Source organism: Thermoascus crustaceus (genome assembly GCF_041956765.1).
Source record: "Thermoascus crustaceus strain CBS 181.67 unplaced genomic scaffold VTN00scaffold_3, whole genome shotgun sequence".
NCBI lineage: Eukaryota > Fungi > Ascomycota > Eurotiomycetes > Eurotiales > Thermoascaceae > Thermoascus > Thermoascus crustaceus.
The window spans coordinates 1,164,782-1,185,999 of NW_027192529.1; the positions used below are offsets into that span (position 1 = coordinate 1,164,782).

General features: G+C 51.7%; 9 protein-coding genes across 9 annotated transcripts; 5 read left to right on the forward strand and 4 right to left on the reverse strand.

Annotated features, from left to right (window-relative positions):
* Positions 1–40: 40 nt before the first annotated feature.
* VTN00DRAFT_5598 (uncharacterized protein) lies at positions 41–1,617 on the forward strand (the record flags this gene model as incomplete). Its single annotated transcript, XM_069432145.1, has 7 exons — positions 41–233; positions 298–416; positions 476–547; positions 604–774; positions 827–945; positions 1,000–1,216; positions 1,276–1,617. The coding sequence occupies 7 exons, from the start codon at positions 41–43 to the stop codon at positions 1,615–1,617; spliced, it is 1,233 nt and encodes a 410-aa protein (XP_069288035.1).
* A 1,393-nt stretch (positions 1,618–3,010) lies between these two features.
* On the forward strand, positions 3,011–4,646 carry VTN00DRAFT_5599 (uncharacterized protein; the record flags this gene model as incomplete). Its single annotated transcript, XM_069432146.1, has 4 exons — positions 3,011–3,323; positions 3,394–3,500; positions 3,560–4,143; positions 4,214–4,646. 4 exons carry the CDS (start codon positions 3,011–3,013, stop codon positions 4,644–4,646), a joined length of 1,437 nt encoding a protein of 478 aa, XP_069288036.1.
* A 775-nt stretch (positions 4,647–5,421) lies between these two features.
* On the reverse strand, positions 5,422–8,768 carry VTN00DRAFT_5600 (uncharacterized protein; the record flags this gene model as incomplete). Its single annotated transcript, XM_069432149.1, has 10 exons — positions 5,422–5,854; positions 5,972–6,131; positions 6,185–6,264; positions 6,315–6,433; positions 6,490–6,594; positions 6,638–7,434; positions 7,488–8,175; positions 8,235–8,405; positions 8,464–8,626; positions 8,701–8,768. 10 exons carry the CDS (start codon positions 8,766–8,768, stop codon positions 5,422–5,424), a joined length of 2,784 nt encoding a protein of 927 aa, XP_069288037.1.
* A 547-nt stretch (positions 8,769–9,315) lies between these two features.
* On the reverse strand, positions 9,316–12,167 carry VTN00DRAFT_5601 (uncharacterized protein; the record flags this gene model as incomplete). Its single annotated transcript, XM_069432150.1, has 6 exons — positions 9,316–10,862; positions 10,912–10,996; positions 11,081–11,164; positions 11,222–11,900; positions 11,988–12,070; positions 12,132–12,167. The coding sequence occupies 6 exons, from the start codon at positions 12,165–12,167 to the stop codon at positions 9,316–9,318; spliced, it is 2,514 nt and encodes an 837-aa protein (XP_069288038.1).
* A 44-nt stretch (positions 12,168–12,211) lies between these two features.
* On the forward strand, positions 12,212–13,337 carry VTN00DRAFT_5602 (uncharacterized protein; the record flags this gene model as incomplete). Its single annotated transcript, XM_069432151.1, has 4 exons — positions 12,212–12,383; positions 12,444–12,783; positions 12,854–13,205; positions 13,266–13,337. 4 exons carry the CDS (start codon positions 12,212–12,214, stop codon positions 13,335–13,337), a joined length of 936 nt encoding a protein of 311 aa, XP_069288039.1.
* Positions 13,338–13,406: 69 nt separating this feature from the next.
* Positions 13,407–13,826, reverse strand: VTN00DRAFT_5603 (uncharacterized protein; the record flags this gene model as incomplete). The annotated part of the gene is made up of 2 exons (XM_069432152.1): positions 13,407–13,568; positions 13,641–13,826. The coding sequence occupies 2 exons, from the start codon at positions 13,824–13,826 to the stop codon at positions 13,407–13,409; spliced, it is 348 nt and encodes a 115-aa protein (XP_069288040.1).
* Positions 13,827–13,848: 22 nt separating this feature from the next.
* On the reverse strand, positions 13,849–14,343 carry VTN00DRAFT_5604 (uncharacterized protein; the record flags this gene model as incomplete). Its single annotated transcript, XM_069432153.1, has 3 exons — positions 13,849–13,975; positions 14,048–14,227; positions 14,303–14,343. The coding sequence occupies 3 exons, from the start codon at positions 14,341–14,343 to the stop codon at positions 13,849–13,851; spliced, it is 348 nt and encodes a 115-aa protein (XP_069288041.1).
* Positions 14,344–15,656: 1,313 nt separating this feature from the next.
* Positions 15,657–18,565, forward strand: VTN00DRAFT_5605 (uncharacterized protein; the record flags this gene model as incomplete). The annotated part of the gene is made up of 6 exons (XM_069432154.1): positions 15,657–15,692; positions 15,822–15,839; positions 15,939–16,016; positions 16,116–16,135; positions 16,292–16,890; positions 16,950–18,565. The coding sequence occupies 6 exons, from the start codon at positions 15,657–15,659 to the stop codon at positions 18,563–18,565; spliced, it is 2,367 nt and encodes a 788-aa protein (XP_069288042.1).
* A 1,251-nt stretch (positions 18,566–19,816) lies between these two features.
* On the forward strand, positions 19,817–21,003 carry VTN00DRAFT_5606 (uncharacterized protein; the record flags this gene model as incomplete). The annotated part of the gene is made up of 4 exons (XM_069432155.1): positions 19,817–19,900; positions 20,060–20,072; positions 20,143–20,502; positions 20,576–21,003. The coding sequence occupies 4 exons, from the start codon at positions 19,817–19,819 to the stop codon at positions 21,001–21,003; spliced, it is 885 nt and encodes a 294-aa protein (XP_069288043.1).
* Between the last annotated feature and the right edge of the window lie 215 nt (positions 21,004–21,218).

Below are 21,218 nucleotides of genomic sequence, written 5' to 3' on the forward strand. Positions count from 1 at the left end.
GCTCCCTCGTCTGCTCCAATTCCATGATCTCGTCGTCGCCATGAGCCAGGCTCTAGGGAAAGGCGTCCGCGCCCTTTCCTGGACTCGAGTGTCTCCTCCGCGGGCTCATCAGGGCCCCGCGGCGCTGCAGTCCAGACGCCTCCAGATCCGCGCCGCCCCGTCGGGGGATCCGAGCACGGTCAATGCTGACCATCTGCCTGTGGCCAGCACCTCCAGCTCCGCTGCCTCTCCGGGTATGCCTCTTGCCCGTCCTGTATGGGGCCTTTTTCCCTCGTTGCTGACATGCCGGGACGACAGATGCACGCTTCGACGTCATCGGTGCGCCGTACTCTCTGCTCTCCGTCGAGCTTTCCGCTTCACAGAATCTCTATACGCGGCGGGGGACGCTGGTGGGGTTGAGTGGGAAGGCAGACAATGTATGCTGTGTCCGGAGCTGAATTGGACGGTGGACGTTTGAGCTTACAAGCTGTGCAAGGTGGTTTCGACGTTGAGCATCTTGGAGCCCTTCCGAAGGGCCGTTGTCGGGATACCGTTTCTCTACCAGAAGGTCACGAGTTCTGACCCGATGTTCCCATCCTGGATATCTTGTTGACGCCCAGCCAGATCTCGTCAACCAGCCCGGTCACGGCTCTGATCTCCGTCCGGTCGCCTGTCACCTCCTTCGCCGTTGTCCAGCTTACCGGCGCTGTGGATTGGATGGTCACGCAGAGGAAAGCCCTGCTCGCGTGGACGGGCCGTTCGTTGTCTATCCGGCCGACGATCAACACGAACCTGGTCCGTGTAACCTGTATCTTGAAAACTGTAGGAGCTAGACTGACTGATGAAGAGCATGGTACACTGGGGTAACTCCGAAGTGAGAGGACGAGGACTGCTTGCCCTGGTCGGCAGTGGACAGATCTACTCGATTGAGTTGAAGGCGGGAGAGCAGTACATCGCTCACCCGAGGTATGTTTCTGTCTATATCCCTCGTATACAGTGCTATGTTCTAACGTAGGGCAGCAACGTGATCGCATACACCATCACGTCCAACCCGCCACGCCCCTACCGCTTCAAGTCCACCTCCTTGAAGTTCCAGGTCCCGGGCCTGGGTTTTCCCGAATTCCTCCGCAAGTCCCGGTTCATTCGGGACATGTCCGAGTCGGACACGTGGAAGACGTCGATGAAGATCCTCCACACGCTCCGCACGTGGAGCCGGAGGACGATCTGGGGAGACAGAGTATGCTGATGCATCTACCGTAGTATTTTCGCGAAATAGCTTGCTAACTCTCCGTCCAGCTCTTCCTCCAATTCGACGGCCCCACCACCATCCTGGTGCAGACGCGCGCTGCCCGTGTCAACGACGTCCTGAGCGACCGTGAGGTCAACGAGATCGCCGACTCGCCGGCGGGCGTGACGCGCGACGCCGTCAAGGGCCTCGAGCAGGAGTCGCAGGCCGACAAGGACGAGTTCAAGAAGGCCGCGGAGGAGGCGGTGACGGAGGCAAAGGCACCCGGGATCCCTCAGCGGTCGGCGGAGCAGTTGATGCAGGAGATCCGGGGGACGAAGCAGAGCCTCGCGACGGTGCGAAAGGGCGGGAAGGTGGAGTTTGAGAAGCCGGAGGGGCAGAGCTCGACCTGATCCATTCTTGCCTTTCCCTTTCTTTTCCTTTTGTCTCCCTTGGCTGTGTTTCGTATGTTGTATGAGGTCAGCTTTTTCCTAGAGGACAGCCAGCACTTGCGATCTAGTCTCATGTTTTCTTTCTCTTTTTCTAGTTGTTCCGAGTCCGGTGTAGTAGTGTATATTATACATAGTGAACCAAAAAAAAGGGGGGGGAAGTCTCGAGTCAATGAGTTCTTTTTTATATATCTAGATATCATATCTTTATATACCTGTTGCTATAAAGAAACCCCCGGCTACCCGGCTACCTAGATAGGGTATCTAGATACCTTAGCAGGTAAATTCGGCCGAGTTAGGAACACCGCAAACAATGCATACCATGACCTGACGTCACCGGAGAATTTCTCTCCAATCCTGTGGCGGGCGGAACCGTGGCACGGATGCAGGTCGAAGAATATCCACAAACTGACAAATCTAGAGCCGTTGAGAGTACTCCTTATATCAGACTCAACGACTTCATCATCATTCATGAGGACCTATGATAAACATGGTGCGGAAAGCTGCATCTAAGCTTATCACCGGCCAAGCTTTCTCTCCTTCCCCGGCGTCTCGGCGCTTTGGTGAGGTGGAGCTCCGGGGTCGGACTCGGCTGTGAGCCTGTGGCCTATGGTCCGCATTCGTGATAACGAACTACCTCGCTCTTTTCGTTTAGTTTCGGTCTTAAGGGGATCCTTTTAGCCCGAGCGCGAGGCCGCGAGCATGCTGACGAGAGTGATGGAAAAGATGGCGTCGAAGTCCCTAGACGAAAAGGGGATTTTTCTTTTTGCTGCTGCGACTGTTGCAGGTGCAGCCACTGCCAGGCTGACAGATAGCGATTCGACTGGTGGGCTGACTGACAATTCTTCAGACGGAAAGCTGACAGAACCAAGCCCAGCTTCGTGTTATCGTAAAGTCCGAGGCCGAACGAGTCGAAGTCGAGTCGTGCTATGCTGTCTTCTACCTGTTTGTTGGACTTGTTCTGTTCTGTTCTCGTTGGATTCCAGTTCGGCGTAGCATCCTCCGAGGGGTGGTTCTTTTTTTCCCCTGCTCCGTGACGACAGTTTCTAGCCATAACGCTTATCTGATCTTCTCTCGCGCTGTTGGGTTCTTACCTTATTTACCCCCGAACCTATAGGTTAGGCGTTGGTTGGCGTTATCTCCGACTAGGTACCTAGTCAGCTGCCTAACCTAACCTACCTATATCTTCGCGGGTATATCCATCACTTCTGTTCGCGGAGGAGAGAGAAATGCCCCCGGAAATTTTTCTGGGACGAAAAAGATCACACCCAGCAGGACCTTCAGTCTTAGCAACCAGCCAGCTTGATATCGATACTTATCGATAACAACGGCGGAAAAAAGAAAAAAGAAAAGGACCATGGTTGTCGAGGCTCACGACGGCCTTTGGTCCGCGGATATCGCGACGGCTACCAACACCGCAGCGCCGTCCACAGACAACTCCACGCCCACGGCCTCGAGCGTGCAGCTGGGCCAGAAGGATCCTGAAAAGGCGCACCCGGAAGACAATGATGACGGCGGCCATGACCCCGAGAACTCGGGCACCGTCACTCAGAATACTGCTCCTGCTGCTGCTGCGCCCCCCAGTCTGCCTCCGGATGGTGGATTGAAGGCTTGGTTGGTTGTTGCGGGAGCGTTCTGTAGTCTGTTTGTGAGTTTCGGGTGGATCAATTGTAAGTTGTTGAATTACGAGTTTGTTATTTTGTTACATCCTCGAAATGGCACTAATGGAGAAAAATTAAGGTATTGGTGTGTTCCAGGACTACTACCAGGGTCACCAGTTGAAGGACATGTCTCCCAGCACGGTGGCATGGATTCCGTCTCTGGAGACGTTCGTCATGTTCGTGGGGGTTCGTATATACTTCTCCCCCATGACAACTACCCTATTCTGCTTACTGACGTCTGGTAGGGCCCCTTCTTCGGCACGCTCTTCGACAACTTCGGCCCCCGCTGGCTCCTCCTGGGCGGGACCTTCTTCCACGTCTTCGGCCTGATGATGACCTCCATCTCGAAGGAATACTACCAGTTCATCCTGGCCCAGGGCATCTGCAGCCCCCTGGGCGCCAGCGCCGTCTTCTACGCCTCGACCAACTCTGTCGTGACCTGGTTCCACCACAAGCGCGCCCTCGCCCTGGGCATCATGACCGCCGGAAGCAGCCTGGGCGGCGTCATCTTCCCGATCATGGTGGACCACCTGGTCCCCGAGGTCGGGTTCGGCTGGGCCATGCGCATCTGCGGGTTCCTGATCCTGTTCCTGTTAGGCATCTCGAATCTGACCGTGCGGTCGAGGCTGAGGCATCACCGCAAGCCGTTCAGTATCCTGGACTTCCTCCGGCCGCTGAGGGAGCTCCGGTTCGTGTTGACGGTGACGGGGGCGTTTTTCTTCTTCTGGGGTATGTTCCTGCCCTTTACGTTTGTTATCCTGCAGGCGGAGAGGTACGGCATGTCGCCCGGGTTGGCTGCGTATTTGATTCCGATTTTGAATGCTGCGAGGTGAGTTCCCTCTTCTCTCATCCTCCTTCAAAAAGAAAATATAATCTAACCAAAGGGAAAAAAAAACCAGCGTCTTCGGCCGCACCCTCCCCGGCTACGCCGCTGACCGCCTCGGCCGCTTCAACATGATGATCATAATGACCTACATCTCCTCCATCCTCGTCCTCGCCCTCTGGCTCCCCTCGCGCTCCAACGCGCCCGCAATCGTCTTCTCCGCCCTGTACGGCTTCGGCTCCGGCGCCTTCGTCTCGCTGGGGCCCGCCCTGGTGGCGCAGATCTCGGACGTGCGCCAGATCGGGGTCCGCAACGGCGCGTTCTTCGCCATCATCTCGTTCGCCGCGCTCACGGGGAACCCGATCGGGGGCGCGCTGGTCCCGGACGTCGTGCATGGCAGTTTTACGAAGCTGCAGGTGTTCTGTGGGGTGGTGATGGTCGCGGGGAGTACGGCTTTTGTGGCGGCGAGGTGGTATATTGGTGGGGGGAAGGTGTTTAAGAAGGTGTAAATCTGCGTTTGCATCTGCGTCTAAATCTAATCTGTTGGTTGGATGGATGTATAGTATGTACAGTACATGTACTCATACAGTGCTGTTGCAGTGCTGCATACATGCTTAGAACGGGATTATGGTTAATGTGTAGATAGCATACATAGATGATAGGTGACAGATGAGATAGATAAGATCTTCCACCATAATGTAATAGACAAACACTTGGCAGTTGCGCCCATCTCCTCTACTACCTTATCTATATGGAACTTAATATTTAAATAAATATCTGCGTCGCTACTGGGAGTTAAGTGCAACCGGCAATCTTTTTCCAAATCAACATGGGACTCAGGACTCAGCTTCATTATTATTACCTGGAATAGAATAGAAGACTCTTGATTGAATAGACTTGATTCTCAGTGTCATGACCATCGTGATATGAACTATTGACAGATAGAACACCAATAAAAGAAAAAGAGACAGAGAAAATTTGTCCACGTAAAAGCAAGGCAAAACAAATGGGGGGTTGTTGAACATGGTCGTGGTCATGAATATGTGCTTGCGTATCATGTGCTGGTGCTGTTGCTGCAACGATAAGTACTTGAAAGGGGTAAAGAAAGGAAATATCGCGACACAGAGCAAGACAAGAAAAAAGACAAGACGCTCAAACTACCTAGCCATCCCAAGTAACGACTGTTTAGTAAGACTTCAACTCAGCGTACACAAACGGATCATAGCAATCGGACCAGCCGGATCCGGAAAAAGGTTGCAGGCTCAGCTTCGTGACAAAGCTTCCTTAGCGCTTGGACTTTCTAGGCCCGATTCCCAGACGACCAAGGTTCGAGAGACTAGAGCGGCTCTTATGTCCAGGCGTCGAAGTGCCCTTCTGCGCTCCAATACCATCCGGAGAGGTCAAGCCACGGCCACCAGAGCCAGAACCTCCGCGGGGAGCATCAGGAAGGACCTTCTCTCTGACTCCGGGCTGCTCGGCCGTCGCTGCTGCAGAGAGTGCGGCCGCAAGGGAGGGGTTATACGGTCCTACGCCGTTACCGTCCTGGTCGAGTGGTCGCTGTGACGCGCGCTGGGCCCTTCTCGCCCTCTCCTGGACGTTCTTGAATTTGTCGAGCAGCTCACCCCAGCGGATCGCGTTGTCTTCACGCGTTTTCAATCTACCTCCTGTGGAGCGCTCATAGCCAGACGAAGAAGACGCGAGGGCAGCTGAGACGGTACTGCTAAGTCCCGCAGACGAGGAGTAAGCTTCTGTGCTGTGCCGGCGGATAAAATTGGGGATATAGTTGGGGAGCGAGGGAGAACTGGGCGGGATGGTGCTTGTAGAGTTCACGTACGCTCGGGGTCCAGTATGGAGAAGTCCAATATTGCTCACGCTGTTGAGGCGGTTCTTCAGCGCCGCGAAGGCTGAGCTTTGAGGGAGAAGCATGAGAACACCGTAAAGGCATTTGTACAAGTATGGGTATTTCTCGGGTTCGAGAAGCTGAAGGCGAAGATCTGCGATGCAGAATTAGCTTCTAATGAAGCAAAGAGAATGGCTGGGAGCCTACATGTAAAAACCGGTGACTCCAGTAGCTGGACGAGCTTATCGATTTGAATCAACATATTGACAGTCATTTCAAGTTCAGCGCTGCAGAATCACCGTCAGTAAGCATCATTATGCAAAGCAATTCGACATACAATATTTGCAGCAGATTGTAAGCCTGCTCATAGGCTTGGGCTAGAAGACAGAGGGAGAACGTAGCAACGGCGTTGTGGCACCATGATCTGAACAGTGCTACGAAGAACATTTGGCCCTCCTGCGACATAGGTCAGCTTAACGATTAGGAGGAAAACTTTACATGTGTAGATATACCTTAGAGTCCAGATTCCTCAGTCTCTTTCTGAGTTCAGAGAGCTCAGGTGCCGTAATGAGATTGTTATTCAGGTTCTGCACCATAATACTGGCGAATTCGATATCCTGGGATTGTCAGTGAGATCCCAAAATATTGCAGGAGACTCACCTCTTCCTTTTCAAGGCAGTCGGCCAAAGTCCGATAGATGCGTTCAGGACTCAGGTTCATACAGAGTTGCCTGATTATCAGATTCCCGCGAACCTCAAGTAACTTCCTGTCTGTGGAGAAGAGCTGAAGTAAGTTTACCATGAAAGATGTAAAATAACCATCTTCGCTGTTTCTCGAGATCTGCGAGAGAAGTTGAAGGTCCTTGGTAACGACCGCCTCTGCGGGATCGGAGAGCGTCTTGAGAAGGGCGGGAAATGTCCCGTCGTTGAATGCCAGGACCTTACGAGGGGCTTTGCGATGCAGCATGATGAGCCATTGGATGGCGGCCACCCTTGTAGCTTCGTTCTCGTTGAGGAACTGCAATGTCAGTGAGTTCACGGCTGCAGCATAGTCAAGATCCGCAGGCGGAAGAGGTGTCCCTGCAGTGCTGCTTCGCGGCGTGAAGTCGGTTCTTGACCCCGGACGCGAAGGCGGCTTTTTGTTATCATTATTCGCAGTCTCGGATGACGGTTTTCCACCGGGTGTAGACGTCCGTCTCTCAGGACCAGGAGCGGGCACTTTCGATGCTGGAGCTTGCCGGCTCTCCTCAGGAGAGGGCAGGTCCTCGGATAGGGAGACAATATATTCCATAAGAGACGTGTTGACCCTGTTAGCCGCCTGTCGCACTGAATCTGAACCACTCGACATAGCAGGCAGTACTTGCGTAAGAAGTCTCGGAACGAATGGGAGGATATCTTCGGGGCTAATCTCGAAAAAGCTATCGATCCAGCGTAACGCTGTCAACTGCATATCCTCCTCTGGCACAGTGTAAGCATCGCCCATGGCAAGAAAAACATTGAAGGATACCCACCGAACGATGTGTCAACAAAGCCAACGAGGATCTCTAGGATTTTTGGATAATCAATGTGTACGTCTTGCCCCGGGATCCAGTCATCATCGGCATGTATATCATGCTCCTCGTCAGACAACTCTGTTTCTGAATCAAGTATGGCATTGTCGCTCTTTTCGATGTCGGCATCTTGATCAGTGACTACGCTCGCGCTGTCACTTGTTGCCGACTGTTTGTTATTGCTTTCTTGGCCCTTCCGGCTCTCTGCAATCCCTTTTTTGATGCGCGCAATCTTTTTGATCTCCGACAGAAATCTCTCAAGGAGACCCTGAGTAGCAACATGAACATCTTTATTGGGATCACCAAGGAACTTGATCAGACCGCCGAGGAACGCCGGGAGATAACAAACAAGCTCCAAATCCGGGATGGTATCCAACAGCGTGAGCCATGATACCAAAAACGTCCGGGTAAAGGGACTGATAACGTGTATGCGCTCCTTTAGGAGCGGTATAAACTTGGCAAGCGAGAACGCCGTCGGAAGGTCAGTCGACAACTCTTCCGATTCTGCGGCATCCAGGTCCTGCACATTCTTCTCGGGAACTTGTAAGACCGAAACATAGGATGCGGCAGATTCGGCCACGATATCTTTCACAAGTCGGTCAAGGAGTTCAGCTCCATTCTTAACAGACAGTTCTGAGTCGGATGCTAGCTGAATCGCGCATACACATGTCAGTGGAAACACGCTGAAACGATTGTAGGAGCACACACTTTGCACAAGGCATCAAATATGTCATTGAAAAAGAACAGAATCTCCCCCTTTGCCACCTTCGCAATGTTATACATGCTTTCGCATGCGTAGTATCTAACCCGCGCATCCTGGTCAGAAAAGCAGGCCAGCACCGGCGGCACAATCTCCTGAAGGTAGGGAGCAACCCCTTCCTATAAACTCTCAGCCTTGCGCTCGTTATTCCTATCCGATACGATTCTCTCGACTCACTGATCCCAATGCTATCGAAGCGGCAGCAAGCCCTATCAGACCACCATTTCGTGCGTGGGGCTGGTGAACGGCGTAAGCGTAATCATGGCAGAGCTGGTCGACGATTTTCTGAATCTTGTCATGTTCTCCTTTGAAGACAGCATCGCGAACTATCTTCTCAAGTCTGGTTGCAAAGTCGCATGGTTAGCAGACAATTCTCAGAGCTTAGTTCTGGGTGGGGATATCAGTGTGCCATACTCCAGGGCTCCTTGTTTCCTCTTATCATAGAGCTTATCATTCAGCAGCCGCTGGACGGACTGGTCCATTGTGCGAATGACGATTGGAATCGCTTATAAACGACACGCGCTGTGCATGTATCAGGCAGCGCTCATGATCATTGGGAGGAAGCTCTAGAACGGAATCAGATCGTGCGGGTGGCTGTCAAAATTGCTGCTGTTATTGTCCCACTGTCACAGACTGGTAATTAGTTTCAAGAATATACCAACTGCAGGCATGCAAGAGCAGCTATCTCTGCCTTGCCAGTGGAGTAAACAATGCGGGGATCATTCCAGCTGCATGTGTTGTCAATGCGGGTTGCGTTTCTTGCGTCCGGCGCAGTGACGTATTGTCACGCAGCTGGTATTGTACGGTATCCCTAGTGACAACAATTTGGATCGAGGACCTTTTTTCTTTTCTACAGTGCCTAGGAACAACCAAATTAATCACGCCAAATGATTCTATTTAATTACTATTCAACTGATCTATCCCTATAGTGCAAAATGCATTCTTCCAAGTACCCAAAAATACATGCATTGACCCAAATACAAATCGTTTCATCATAGCAACTGTGTGAGCTGAAAGCTATCAATGACATCAAGAACTGATGTACTGGAAAACGGCAGAGACATCCTTTTCTGTGCTCTCTTGCCTCAAAAGGAAGTCTTCAATCTTGCTTAGCGGCCCCTTTTCACCGTCGTTAACAAAATGGTTCCAAGAACTTGTGTCACCGTACAGCATGGCTGGGGCCTTGATATACTGTGTTCCGTCTGGTCGGCATCTCTTGCATTTGAACGTGTCATGCGTGTCACTTCGGGTTCCAGGCTTGAACTGGAAGAGCTCTCGGAGAGAGTCAAGAGAAAAGTGACGCTCGACATCTTCAGCAGAGTCGACGACACAGGAAGAAAGCGACTGCTTGTGAGACTGACGCTGGAATATCTTCTCCTCAATCGATCCGGTCGCAATAAAACGGTAGACGAAACAGTCCTTCTTCTGACCATCACGCCAGACTCGAGCCAGCGCTTGCTGGTCAGCGGCGGGGTTCCAGTCCGGGTCGAAGAGCACGAGCCGATTTGCGCCTATCAAGTTTATACCACAGCCTCCGGCCTTGCTGCTTAGTAGGAAGACAAACTCTTCGCCTTCAGGATCGTTGAATTTGTCCACAAGCTTCTGGCGTTTATTGACATTCATAGTCCCGTCCAATCGCAGGGAACCATATCCCCGAGACCGACACAATTTTTCAAACAGGTCGAGAGTCTGTGTATAGTTACTGATCAAGACGATTTTGTCGTTTGTATCCTGTCTGATACGTGCCAGCATGCGGTCAAGAACCATCATCTTTCCTGAATACCAGGTTTTGATGTCCCTGTCCCGGCCTCTAGCCTCCGGAGTGACATAATCCTCGGGCAAAAACTGTTCGCTTCCAGGTATATCTTTCGAGAGATCCAGTAGATCCGGATGATTGCAGAGCTTCTTCAAAATTCCAATGGCCTTCAGCGGCTGACTGCCTTTTCCTCTGAGCAGGCCCTTGATTTCTGGGCTCTGTAAGAAGTGGTTATACAAGTCAAGTTGGAACTTGCCAAGGTTGCAAAACACGACGTGCTCGTACTTGACCGGCAAGTACTTCGAGAGGATGTCATTTGTACGACGTATGATAAATTTGTTGACAATATTTGAGAGCTCTGCCAGACGCTCGTCGCCCTTTTTCTTATCGTCGTCTGTTCCTGCAGCATCTCTTCCCTTGAGAATCGGTATTTCAAACCTCTTCCGGAACTCATTTTGTGACCCAAGCAGGTTCGGATTTGCAAAGTGCAAGAGGGCAAAGTACTCCGAAAGATCATTTTGGATGGGAGTCCCAGAGAGGATCACCCGACGGCTGACGTTGAGACTGTTCAATGCGGTCCAGGTCAAGCTGTCTTTATTTTTCAGTCGGTGGCCTTCATCGCATAGCAGTAACCCAATGGGGGTATCCTTGAGCTCATCGACATTCAACCGTAAAGTCTCATATGACACAATGAGAACGGGCCTGACTATTGAACGTCCGGAAGCGATTGCCCACTGTCTCATTTGACTTGTGAGTTCAGTCTTCGACGCCTTACCATCAACTACAAATGGCGTGATCGCATCTTGTCCGAGCCATTTAACTAAGCCTGTCAGTAGCAGTATAAAAAAAAAGGCAGAGTAATCACATACCAAGTTCATTACCCCAGTTTCTCACCAGACTGGATGGGCACGCAATGACACATTTTTGGATTGTTGTTTTACCAGCTTCTGGTGACTGTTTTAGAAGTGTCCACATCAAAGTAATACATTGAAGCTGCCATCGTCAGTATCGACTCGATATCGCAGAGACTAGTCATACTGTCTTGCCCAAACCCATCTCATCTGCCATGATGCAGCCATTTGCATTTTTGTCGACCAAACCGGTTGTACAGCGGTAGAGAAACTGTAGGAACGGTTCTCAGCATTGAGTCGGAATGGCTGATCTTGGAATATTTCTTACCTTCACACCTTCTACCTGATGAGGTCGCAATACTTTAGCAAGCTTAGGATCGATGACAACGGGAACCTTTGGCCGGTATTCTATCTTTTTCTTCAGCCCAAGTATTTCTGCCAAGCTTTTATGAACAAGTGGCTCATCCAGCTTCGGTTTGTCGTTCTCCTCCTGGGGTTCTTCCCCCTCTTTTGGTTCGGGCTTATCATCGATATCGTCAACGGTTGGATCGTACAGTACTATCGCAAACTCTCCAGCGGGATCATGTAGAGGCTTCACGACGAACGTGGCGCCTCGCCTCATCCCAAGAGTAGGCGCAGGCCTGGAAGGGTCGTAGCCATTTGTTTTATTGATTAAAGGGACTGAAAACCGTTTTTTAAATGTCGTCTCCTTATCTTTCACCTTGAAAACAGGGAATCTGTTTAGATCGCGAGTCGCAAGCGCTGCACGTTCCTCGCTGGTCCATGGTTTGTTGTTTCCGTCCTCAACGCTTCCACCGGCATCGGCGTAGTTCACCTTGCGTCTCTTCCTGGCAGGTCTGTCTGCTGCTTGAGAATGTGTCGCTGAACCCGGGCATTTGAATGGTTTCGAAAGGCGGTCAATGGACTGAGTTGATGCACCGTATAGCCGGACAGGCTTTTGCGAACTCGCAGCACCAGCTTCTGCGTTGGCGGGCCGTGGTCGATGCCTGTTGACATGTTAGGCAAAAGGCACAACGTGCGTTCGGTGAGGGTCTATTACATTGAGTAGGTATTTCACTAAAGAAGTGCCGTACCCAGCTCCACCGAGGTACTCTGCAGTGTAGTTTGAGATGCCCAGGTTAGTGATTGCTTCCCGACCAGGTACGCGTCGCAGCGGCTAGAAAGCGCGTCCGAGTCACTGAATCGCCAAAGTATCGCGAGGTCACATGACATTATACCTTCGGCCGCGGAGGAGCGACAAGATACCCCGCCATTTCACTGCATTCAGTCCTTACATTCGACTCAAGGACCATAGCCCATGTCTTCCGACTTCTGGGCTGGCTACCTGAGCGGGGCCATTGGGATTATAATTGGCAATCCTTTGGACCTTGTCAAAGTCAGGCTACAAGCGGGTCACTCTGTGAGTGGTCCTGTAGCTACCCCGCGATCCTTGCGGCAACAGTTTGAGAGCACCAGCTCTCTTGTACGAGGTTTGTCATCTCCAGTGACCGGGTCGAATAATGTACAACGCTTCTAACATTGTATACCAGGTGCTGCCGCACCAATCCTAGGCTATGGAGCCCTCAATGCCTTGCTCTTCGTCGCCTACAACCGGGTACTGATGTTCATGGACCGGTCCGTAACCGACCCAACGAATCCCGAAGGTGTTCCTCTATATAAAATCTGGGTGGCCGGTGCTGCAGGCGGGCTGGCCAGCTGGGCTGTATCATCTCCGACGGAGCTCATAAAGTGTCGTGCGCAACTTAGTTCTCGTTCTGAGGTCTCCTCGTGGGCGGTTACGAAAGACATATTTCGAAGACATGGCTGGAAGGGACTCTATTTTGGAGGAGCAGTCACGAGCGTAAGAGATTCCGTGGGATATGGATTTTAGTATGAAGAACACTCCCCTAGGTCTCCCCTACCATCTGCGTCGTCAGTTTATTTACCTATGCTGCTACAGTTTCTGGTCCTATGAGCTCTGTAAACGCTACATGGCTACCGAGAATGAGAGCGCACATCAAGCTGCAATGAAGGTTCTATTCTGCGGCGGGATTGCTGGCATCGTTACATGGGCGTCTGTGTTCCCACTAGACGTAATCAAGACGAGACTCCAGGCGCAGATGGCGGGTAGTCCTCTTCTAAACGTATATCCCGAAGGGCAATCGCTCCTACGCCCTTCAACAACCCACAGCGGACGAACGTTGAATTCGTTTGAAATCGCCAAAGAAGCCTACCGCACTGAAGGTCTCAAGGTCTTCTATCGTGGACTAGGAATCTGTAGCATCAGAGCCTTCATAGTAAATGCTGTACAGGTATGTTCTGAGCCTTGACCTGACGTTGTCGAGAATACGAGTGCTTATATAATCGCTTAGTGGGCAACATACGAATGGCTTATGAAAGCTTTGAACGGGACTTGGGGAAATGTTTACGACCATGTATCCTAGACAACAGCTATTCACAAATAGAATGCTTTTTAGATAGAAAAGTACTGGAGTTGAAAAATCCGTCTGCAATCATTGGGTATCCCTGAATGGCGCCAAGATCATGAGTTTCGCTCCGAAAAACGGTAGTAATTTTCTCGTTACGCCGCGTATCGGAACAACATCTTCCTCGGGCCGGCCCTGCGGAACTCCTTTTTGGCGATTTTCGGAGCGAACCTTCACTCCTAGACGTCGCTATTTGGACGCCAATAATCGATAATCCTCAAAACCAGAAGTTGACTGCTTGTAAACCTCTGGTCAGAAGACATCTTCCAGAGCGCGACCAATCATATCACTCTCAAATAGACACAGTGTCACAGTCGGTTCGGCTCTCTCATCGCTCAAGCACCAGACCCGCCCCGAGAACCCGCAAGCCCAAAAGGGCAACGACCCATCGTGATATACCTGGTCCTCTGATATTAACCATCTGGGGATTGTTCGTACATTGCGCATTTGCTGAACATCTGTTCACAGTCTACTGGTTCGAATCATCCATCTCCATGACCGCTGATTCCTGAGAACGAGTGCCGTTATCTGTTCCCAACCCCACGGCAGCCTCAGCTACCTTCTGGGTATGAGGTTCTTCACGCAGCAGACGAATCCTACCGCACCATCAGCTTCGATTCCATGAGGGATATTCCAGCAGCCAGAGAGTCATCATCTAGAACACCCACCTTCTCTTGTGGTTCTTTCCCTTTCGGTGCGCGACGAGATTGAACTCGCTCTCAAACCACTTGGCGCACTCAACGCAATAGTGTTGTCCTAACCCGGGCAGATCCTCCGCATCCTTCGTAGCCTTATACTGTGCGAGGTGTTTGGCAGATGCAAGATCCGCGCGGACCTGGTCGTAGTCCCTGTAGATTAAAAAAAGAAATCGTCAGAGTCGCATTCAGTCTAGTCACGCGACGTGTACCACTGATATTTCGTACCTTGTCCTGCGCTTGGTCTTAATTCTCCTCAACGCACCCATCTTTGCTTCGTATCGACTACCAGCAGAGCAGAATGTTTCCCTTCACAGTATCACAGCTCGCAGAGTGCTTCTTTTCATAAATTCACCGAAATACGGAACGACAGCCACCTGGAGGTGCTGTATGAGCGGGTCTTTTCTTCAAAACTAGCAGTTGCGAGACGAAAAGCCTCTTTAGTCATTGGCTTTTACTCGGGATTGTGGGTTGGTAGCGGCTCGACAGAGGTAGTGGGCGCGGGGGTCATCCGTCGGCGGACTCGGCACAGCCTCGGGATGGGTGCGTTGGCCGTTGGTCAGTGCCATACGGCCCTTACCGACCCATACAGGTGTCTTACCGTCAGACTTGTAATTTATGACGTTTCCGTTTATCCCTCGTCTTGGCAAGGTGGCATGCCACCACCGTTGTCATCCTGGGAAGAATTATCACCTGCTGCCTCAACAGCCATAATGGCAGAAATATCATCGATATTTGATATCTCTGATAGACATAATCAGTGCTATAAGCGTAAGATAGTCTGGCACTCCGTTCGCAGACTTGGGGTAAGCTGGGTATCCTGTTCTACGGATCAAGAAAAGTTCATAGCCAAATCCGGAGATGCTGTAATCGTCGACGCTTGATTGGCTGGGGCCCCTCACATGCCACGTCTTGTGGGACGGCGGGTTACCGGCGTACAGAGGGTGAACGCATTTTCCGTGCGCGAATGCACAGCGTGGCTAAAATTATTACCAGCGTCATGATGAGCTGGGTCTGTCGATACTCTGGGGCAGTCCACGGAGGAAGGGGTCTCAAGAGAAACAGGCCAGTCGCCGTGAGGGCTTTTCGAATTGACGGGCAGCCTTACGTCGGCTATGGGTCCGCCAACGAAGGTCTGCAGGTCAGTCCGATTTTTTTTTTGCGTGTGGCCCGGTTGGTTGCTAGGCCGTCTTCCTTGTGTCCGGTCGCATGCCCCAACCCGTGTAAGCTGGAAACGGTGCCGAAACATCGAGGTCCTCGCTGCCCGTCGCCCGCGACCGACCGAGATTACAGACGGCGTACCGCCTCGTACCATATTACTGCTGGTAGCGATTACGGGTCCAGCTCCGGTTCTGGTATTGCCATTGTTACTGGTGGAATCTTGCCCACCTCAAAACACCAAGCTTCCTTTTTATCTGCTTCATTCTCCCGCCGTCCACCTTTCTTTCTCTCCTTCTCTTTTCTCACTCCACTCCACTCCTCCCTCCCCTGCTTCTTATAGTTGAAGCTGGCTCCCGCTACTTCGACTTGCTCTCCTTGGATGTGTTGTAGGAGTGTCTACACTGCCTAGAGAGCTTTCACAATGATCTCCACTAAGCTTGCGCGCCTCGGTGCGCTGGTAAGTCTCCCCAAACTGTCCTTTCACTCAACCCAGATGTTGTGATGTTCTGGGCTCAAGCCCTGCCATCACAGCAGCTGTTGGTATCTTGCATGTAAATCTCAGAGCTAACGGATTTCTTTTCCACAGGGCTCCAAGTCCCGCATGGTAAGCATCCATTGTTCATGCGACAAATCTGCAGCACCTACCGACTTCCTCGGTCGCCCATCTTTTGCACATGTGATATTCTAACTGTTCTATTTGCAGCTCCTCGGGACCCGGAGCCTGGCTACTGTCGCCGATGCTCCTCTTGACAAGAAGGTCGAGATGACCAACTGGGAGAAGGTGAGTGGTCCATGAATATCCGCACGTCTACCTCGGCTAGTGCCGGATAGGCGGAGCGGTCGCTACAGCGAGGGGCAATTGCTAATGATGCTATGGCAGGGCAACTACATCAACTACAAGTATGAATCCCTCTTTGTTTTTACGAGAAATCAACTTTCCGGCTGCGCCTACGTCTACGATGGATTCTACAAACAGCCGGGACTGGCGGACCTTTCCAATTGGGAATCTCTGCGCTAAGGAAATTAAAGAGACTAACATGGCTGTCTGTTCTACAGGAAGATGTCCGAGAACCTGGACATTGTCCGCCGCCGCCTGAACCGCCCTCTCACCTACGCCGAGAAGATCCTGTACTCCCACCTCGACGACCCTCACGGCCAGGAGATTGAGCGTGGCAAGTCCTACCTGAAGCTGCGCCCGGACCGTGTTGCTTGCCAGGATGCTACTGCCCAGATGGCTATCCTGCAGTTCATGTCGGCTGGTATGCCCTCCGTGGCTACTCCTACCACCGTCCACTGTGACCACCTGATCGAGGCCCAGGTCGGTGGAAACAAGGATCTTGCTCGTGCCAACGAAATCAACAAGGAGGTCTACGACTTCCTTTCCTCCTCTTGCGCCAAGTACAACATTGGATTCTGGAAGCCTGGCTCTGGTATCATCCACCAGATCGTTCTTGAGAACTACGCCTTCCCCGGTGGTCTGATGATCGGAACCGACTCCCACACTCCTAACGCTGGTGGTCTTGGTATGGCTGCCATTGGTGTCGGTGGTGCTGACGCTGTCGACGTCATGGCTGGTCTTCCCTGGGAGCTGAAAGCCCCCAAGATCATTGGTGTCAAGCTGACTGGTGAGCTGTCTGGCTGGACCGCGCCTAAGGGTAAGTTTTGATGTGGTTCCTCGTTGACACCTTGACACCTTAACTAACAAAAATTTCAGATGTTATCCTCAAGGTCGCTGGTCTCCTGACCGTCAAGGGTGGTACTGGTGCCATCATCGAGTACCACGGCCCTGGTGTTCAGTCCCTGTCTTGCACTGGTATGGGTACCATCTGTAACATGGGTGCTGAAATCGGTGCCACCACCTCTGTCTTCCCCTTCAACGACCGTATGTACGACTACCTGAAGGCCACCAAGCGTGAGCGCATCGGTGCCTTCGCTCGCGAGTACGCCAAGGAGCTCCACGAGGACGAGGGTGCCGAGTACGACCAGCTGATCGAGATCAACCTGTCTGAGCTCGAGCCCCATATCAACGGTCCTTTCACTCCTGACCTTGCTACCCCCATCTCCAAGTTCAAGGAGGCTGTTGAGGCCAACAAGTGGCCTGAGGAGCTCAAGGTCGGTCTGATTGGTTCTTGCACCAACTCTTCCTACGAGGACATGTCCCGTGCCGCCTCCATTGCTCGTGACGCCCTGAACCACGGTCTCAAGGCCAAGTCTCTGTTCACTGTCACTCCTGGCTCTGAGCAGATCCGCGCTACCATTGAGCGTGACGGCCAGCTGCAGACCTTCGAGGAGTTCGGTGGTGTTGTCCTTGCCAACGCTTGTGGTCCTTGCATTGGTCAGTGGGACCGTAAGGACGTCAAGAAGGGTGAGGCCAACTCCATCATCTCTTCCTACAACCGTAACTTCACCGGCCGTAACGACGCCAACCCTGCCACCCACGCCTTCGTTACCTCCCCTGACCTTGTTGTTGCCATGACCATCGCTGGTACCCTCAAGTTCAACCCTCTCACCGACACCCTGAAGGACAAGGACGGCAAGGAGTTCAAGCTCGCTCCCCCATCTGGTGACGGTCTCCCTGCTCAGGGCTACGACCCTGGCCGTGACACCTACCAGGCTCCTCCTGCGGACCGTGAGTCTGTCAACGTCCAGGTCTCCCCCACCAGTGACCGTCTGCAGATCCTCAAGGCTTTCGAGCCCTGGGATGGAAAGGACGCTCTGGACATCCCCATCCTGATCAAGGCTCAGGGCAAGACCACCACTGACCACATCTCCATGGCTGGTCCCTGGCTGAAGTACCGTGGTCACCTGGACAACATCTCCAACAACATGCTGATCGGTGCCATCAACGCCGAGAACGGTGAGGCCAACAAGGTCAAGAACTTCCGCACTGGCGAATACGGCCCTGTCCCCGCTACTGCCCGTGACTACAAGGCCAACGGCATCAAGTGGGTTGTCATTGGTGACTGGAACTACGGTGAGGGTAGCTCTCGTGAGCACGCCGCTCTTGAGCCCCGCCACCTTGGTGGTCTCGCCATCATCACCCGTTCCTTCGCCCGTATCCACGAGACCAACCTGAAGAAGCAGGGTATGCTTCCTCTGACCTTCGCTGACCCCGCCGACTACGACAAGATCCCCTACGACGCCAAGGTCGACCTGCTCTGCACTGAGCTTGCCGTTGGCAAGCCCATCACCCTCCGTGTCCACCCCAAGGAGGGCAACTCCTTCGACGTCAAGCTTACCCACACCTTCAACGAGTCCCAGATTGAGTGGTTCAAGGACGGCTCTGCCCTGAACACCATGGCCAAGAAGTCCAAGCAGGCGTCCGCATAAATGCACTCGTCAACTCTGTTTCCAGTTAGCAACACCAATTCGTACTGATAAACACAGTTGATGGGAGCTCCCTGTATTACTACGTTTTCTATATCACTGCGGATAGAAAGTCATGTTGATAATCGGCATGCAATGTGGACAAAAAATGGGAATGGAGGCAGGGGTGGAAACAAGCCGTGAAAACTACTAACCGTTTCTTTTGTTTTCTCTGGACTCGCTCTATGTTACGAGTTTGGAGTGGATACTGTGGATATAGCTCGTCATGTTTCCTTTATTATCTCCTGCGTTATATTGTTAGGGACTGCATGCATAAAGCATTTTATTTATTATATATACCTTTCTTCCTTATCCTACGATAAGTACCATACGTACCATTACCTGTCATTTCGTAGCTCCTAGTATTAAAGTATTATAAAACTTACCTAAGACCCAATGCCAAGGTGAGTCAAACGGCTCTTGGAAGTTAGGACAGTAGGTAATCCGACATGAGACGGTGGATGACATAATCGAACATCAGAACGCGGCAACAACTTGCCGAGGTCCGCTGGCCGCACCCCACGCGCTGTGAAATAAAGTAGATCAGGACCCGGGAACCTTGCTATACATATCCCCATTGCTCTTTATGGGGGGGTCTCCTTCATTTTTGATTAGTTGATATCTTTCCTCTCTGAGAGGAACTTGAGGCTGGACATACTTGACTTTTATCTTGATCCCGGAGACGATTTGATTGATCAGTCACGTCTCAAACTCGACGGTCCGTGCTCTGTCTGTACATCCATCATATTTTGAGGGGATATACTTGTCTGGGAGAAATAGTATTGTCGGGCGTACCTCCAATCGTAAGTGATAGGAGCCATATTGCAAGGAAAAGAAATTGAACAATAGATGGGAAGCATCAGCTTCATCAACTCAGCACCAGCTTTTTGTTCCGTCGCATGAATGAACCCCAGCACGTTTTACTCAATGCTATATATATATATCGATCTAGATTCTACGCGACTGTCATGTTTTCTTTTCAACCGTTTATCATCCGAAAGATTGCTAATTCACCATGGTGCATCTGTAACAGGATTTTGGAACCCTTGATACCATTGCCATTACCATTACCATTATCTCACTGTTGTGTTGGAAGTTTATTCACAATCTATCCGATTGTTGACTGGAGGGTTTTGTTTTTTATAAATTTTTGATTTCCAGCCTTTTTTTCTTTCTTTATATTCAGGAATCGATATTACACCTTAAAATACCATCATGGCCACACAGCTCGTTCCGCTCCCAGAGGTGGAGCGGCTTAGTGCTTCCGTTGTGAGAATCTTAGCGGGGAACCCGGGGAAGGTGAGTTCAACCGTTTTTTTAAAGCTTACTGGCCCGTGCGCTCTGAATGCTGTATATACATACTATTGAGATTTCAGTTCCATGTTGAACGTTATTGCAATATGTTTGTTTCTGAAGGGTCCCATGGGCTAACCTTTTATATTGTGATTATGGCTATAGTTTACATTGCAAGGTAAGCACAATATGCGATTACCACTGAAGTACTCGATGATTTGAGTCATTACATGCTAACGACCTGTCAGGAACCAACACATACCTCATTGGAAGAGGTCCCCAGCGTCTCCTCATAGACACGGGCGAAGGTCGTCCCAGCTGGCCGACTCTACTCAAGTCCGTATTGTCGGAGGAGAAAGCTACGGTAGAAAAGGCCCTCATCACGCATTGGCATCACGACCATGTCAAGGGCATCCCCGATCTTCTCAAGATCTGTCCCAACGCGAAGGTGTATAAGCACCAGCCGGACGAAGGGCAGGAGGATATCAAGGATGGCCAGGTATTCAAAGTCGAGGGGGCCACGTTGAGAGCGCTGCACACTCCTGGACATACGGTCGATCATATGGTTTTCATATTTGAAGAGGAAAATGCCATCTTCACCGGTGATAGTGAGTTCCATCTCTCTCCTGGACTTGATAAGCTTCGTCGTTTTCATGATTCCTCTGACTTTTAGCTTTGTAGATGTGCTTGGCCACGGCACCGCCGTGTTCGAAGACCTTAGCGCCTACCTCTCCAGCCTGCAGAAGATGCAGAACCGCGTTTCGGGTCGGGGCTACCCGGGCCATGGGGCGGTGATCGAGAATGCCACGGCCAGGATCGTGGAGTACATCAGACACAGACAGCAGCGCGAGGACGAAGTGATGCGGGTGCTGCGCTCCGGGAAGCTTGACGAGGGTGTGAATAAGGACGAGCCATCGCCTGAGCGAGAGACATCATGGACTCCCATCGAGCTAGTCAAGGTGATATATCGGGATGTTCCGGAGAGTCTCCACCTCCCTGCGTCTCATGGGGTGCTGCAGGTGCTGATGAAACTGGAGGCGGAGGGCAAGGTTCAGCATGATATGAGGTCGGGGAAATGGAGTGTGAGCACTCGGGGGCCGGTTCTGTGAAAATTGGTTGATATGGGTAAATGTATAAAGGTATCTCTTAAATTTGTATAGACTGCGAGGTCCAGACTAGGGGTCTCACCTACATCACACTACTTCGGCCGGACAGGTTGATAGCGCTCTTTATCCGTCCATCTGAGTTCTCTTTAGCCGTCAACGGAAAAGGCATCCATCCTTGGTGAAGGCGCTAAGCTACATGACGACGACGGGGCGTAAGC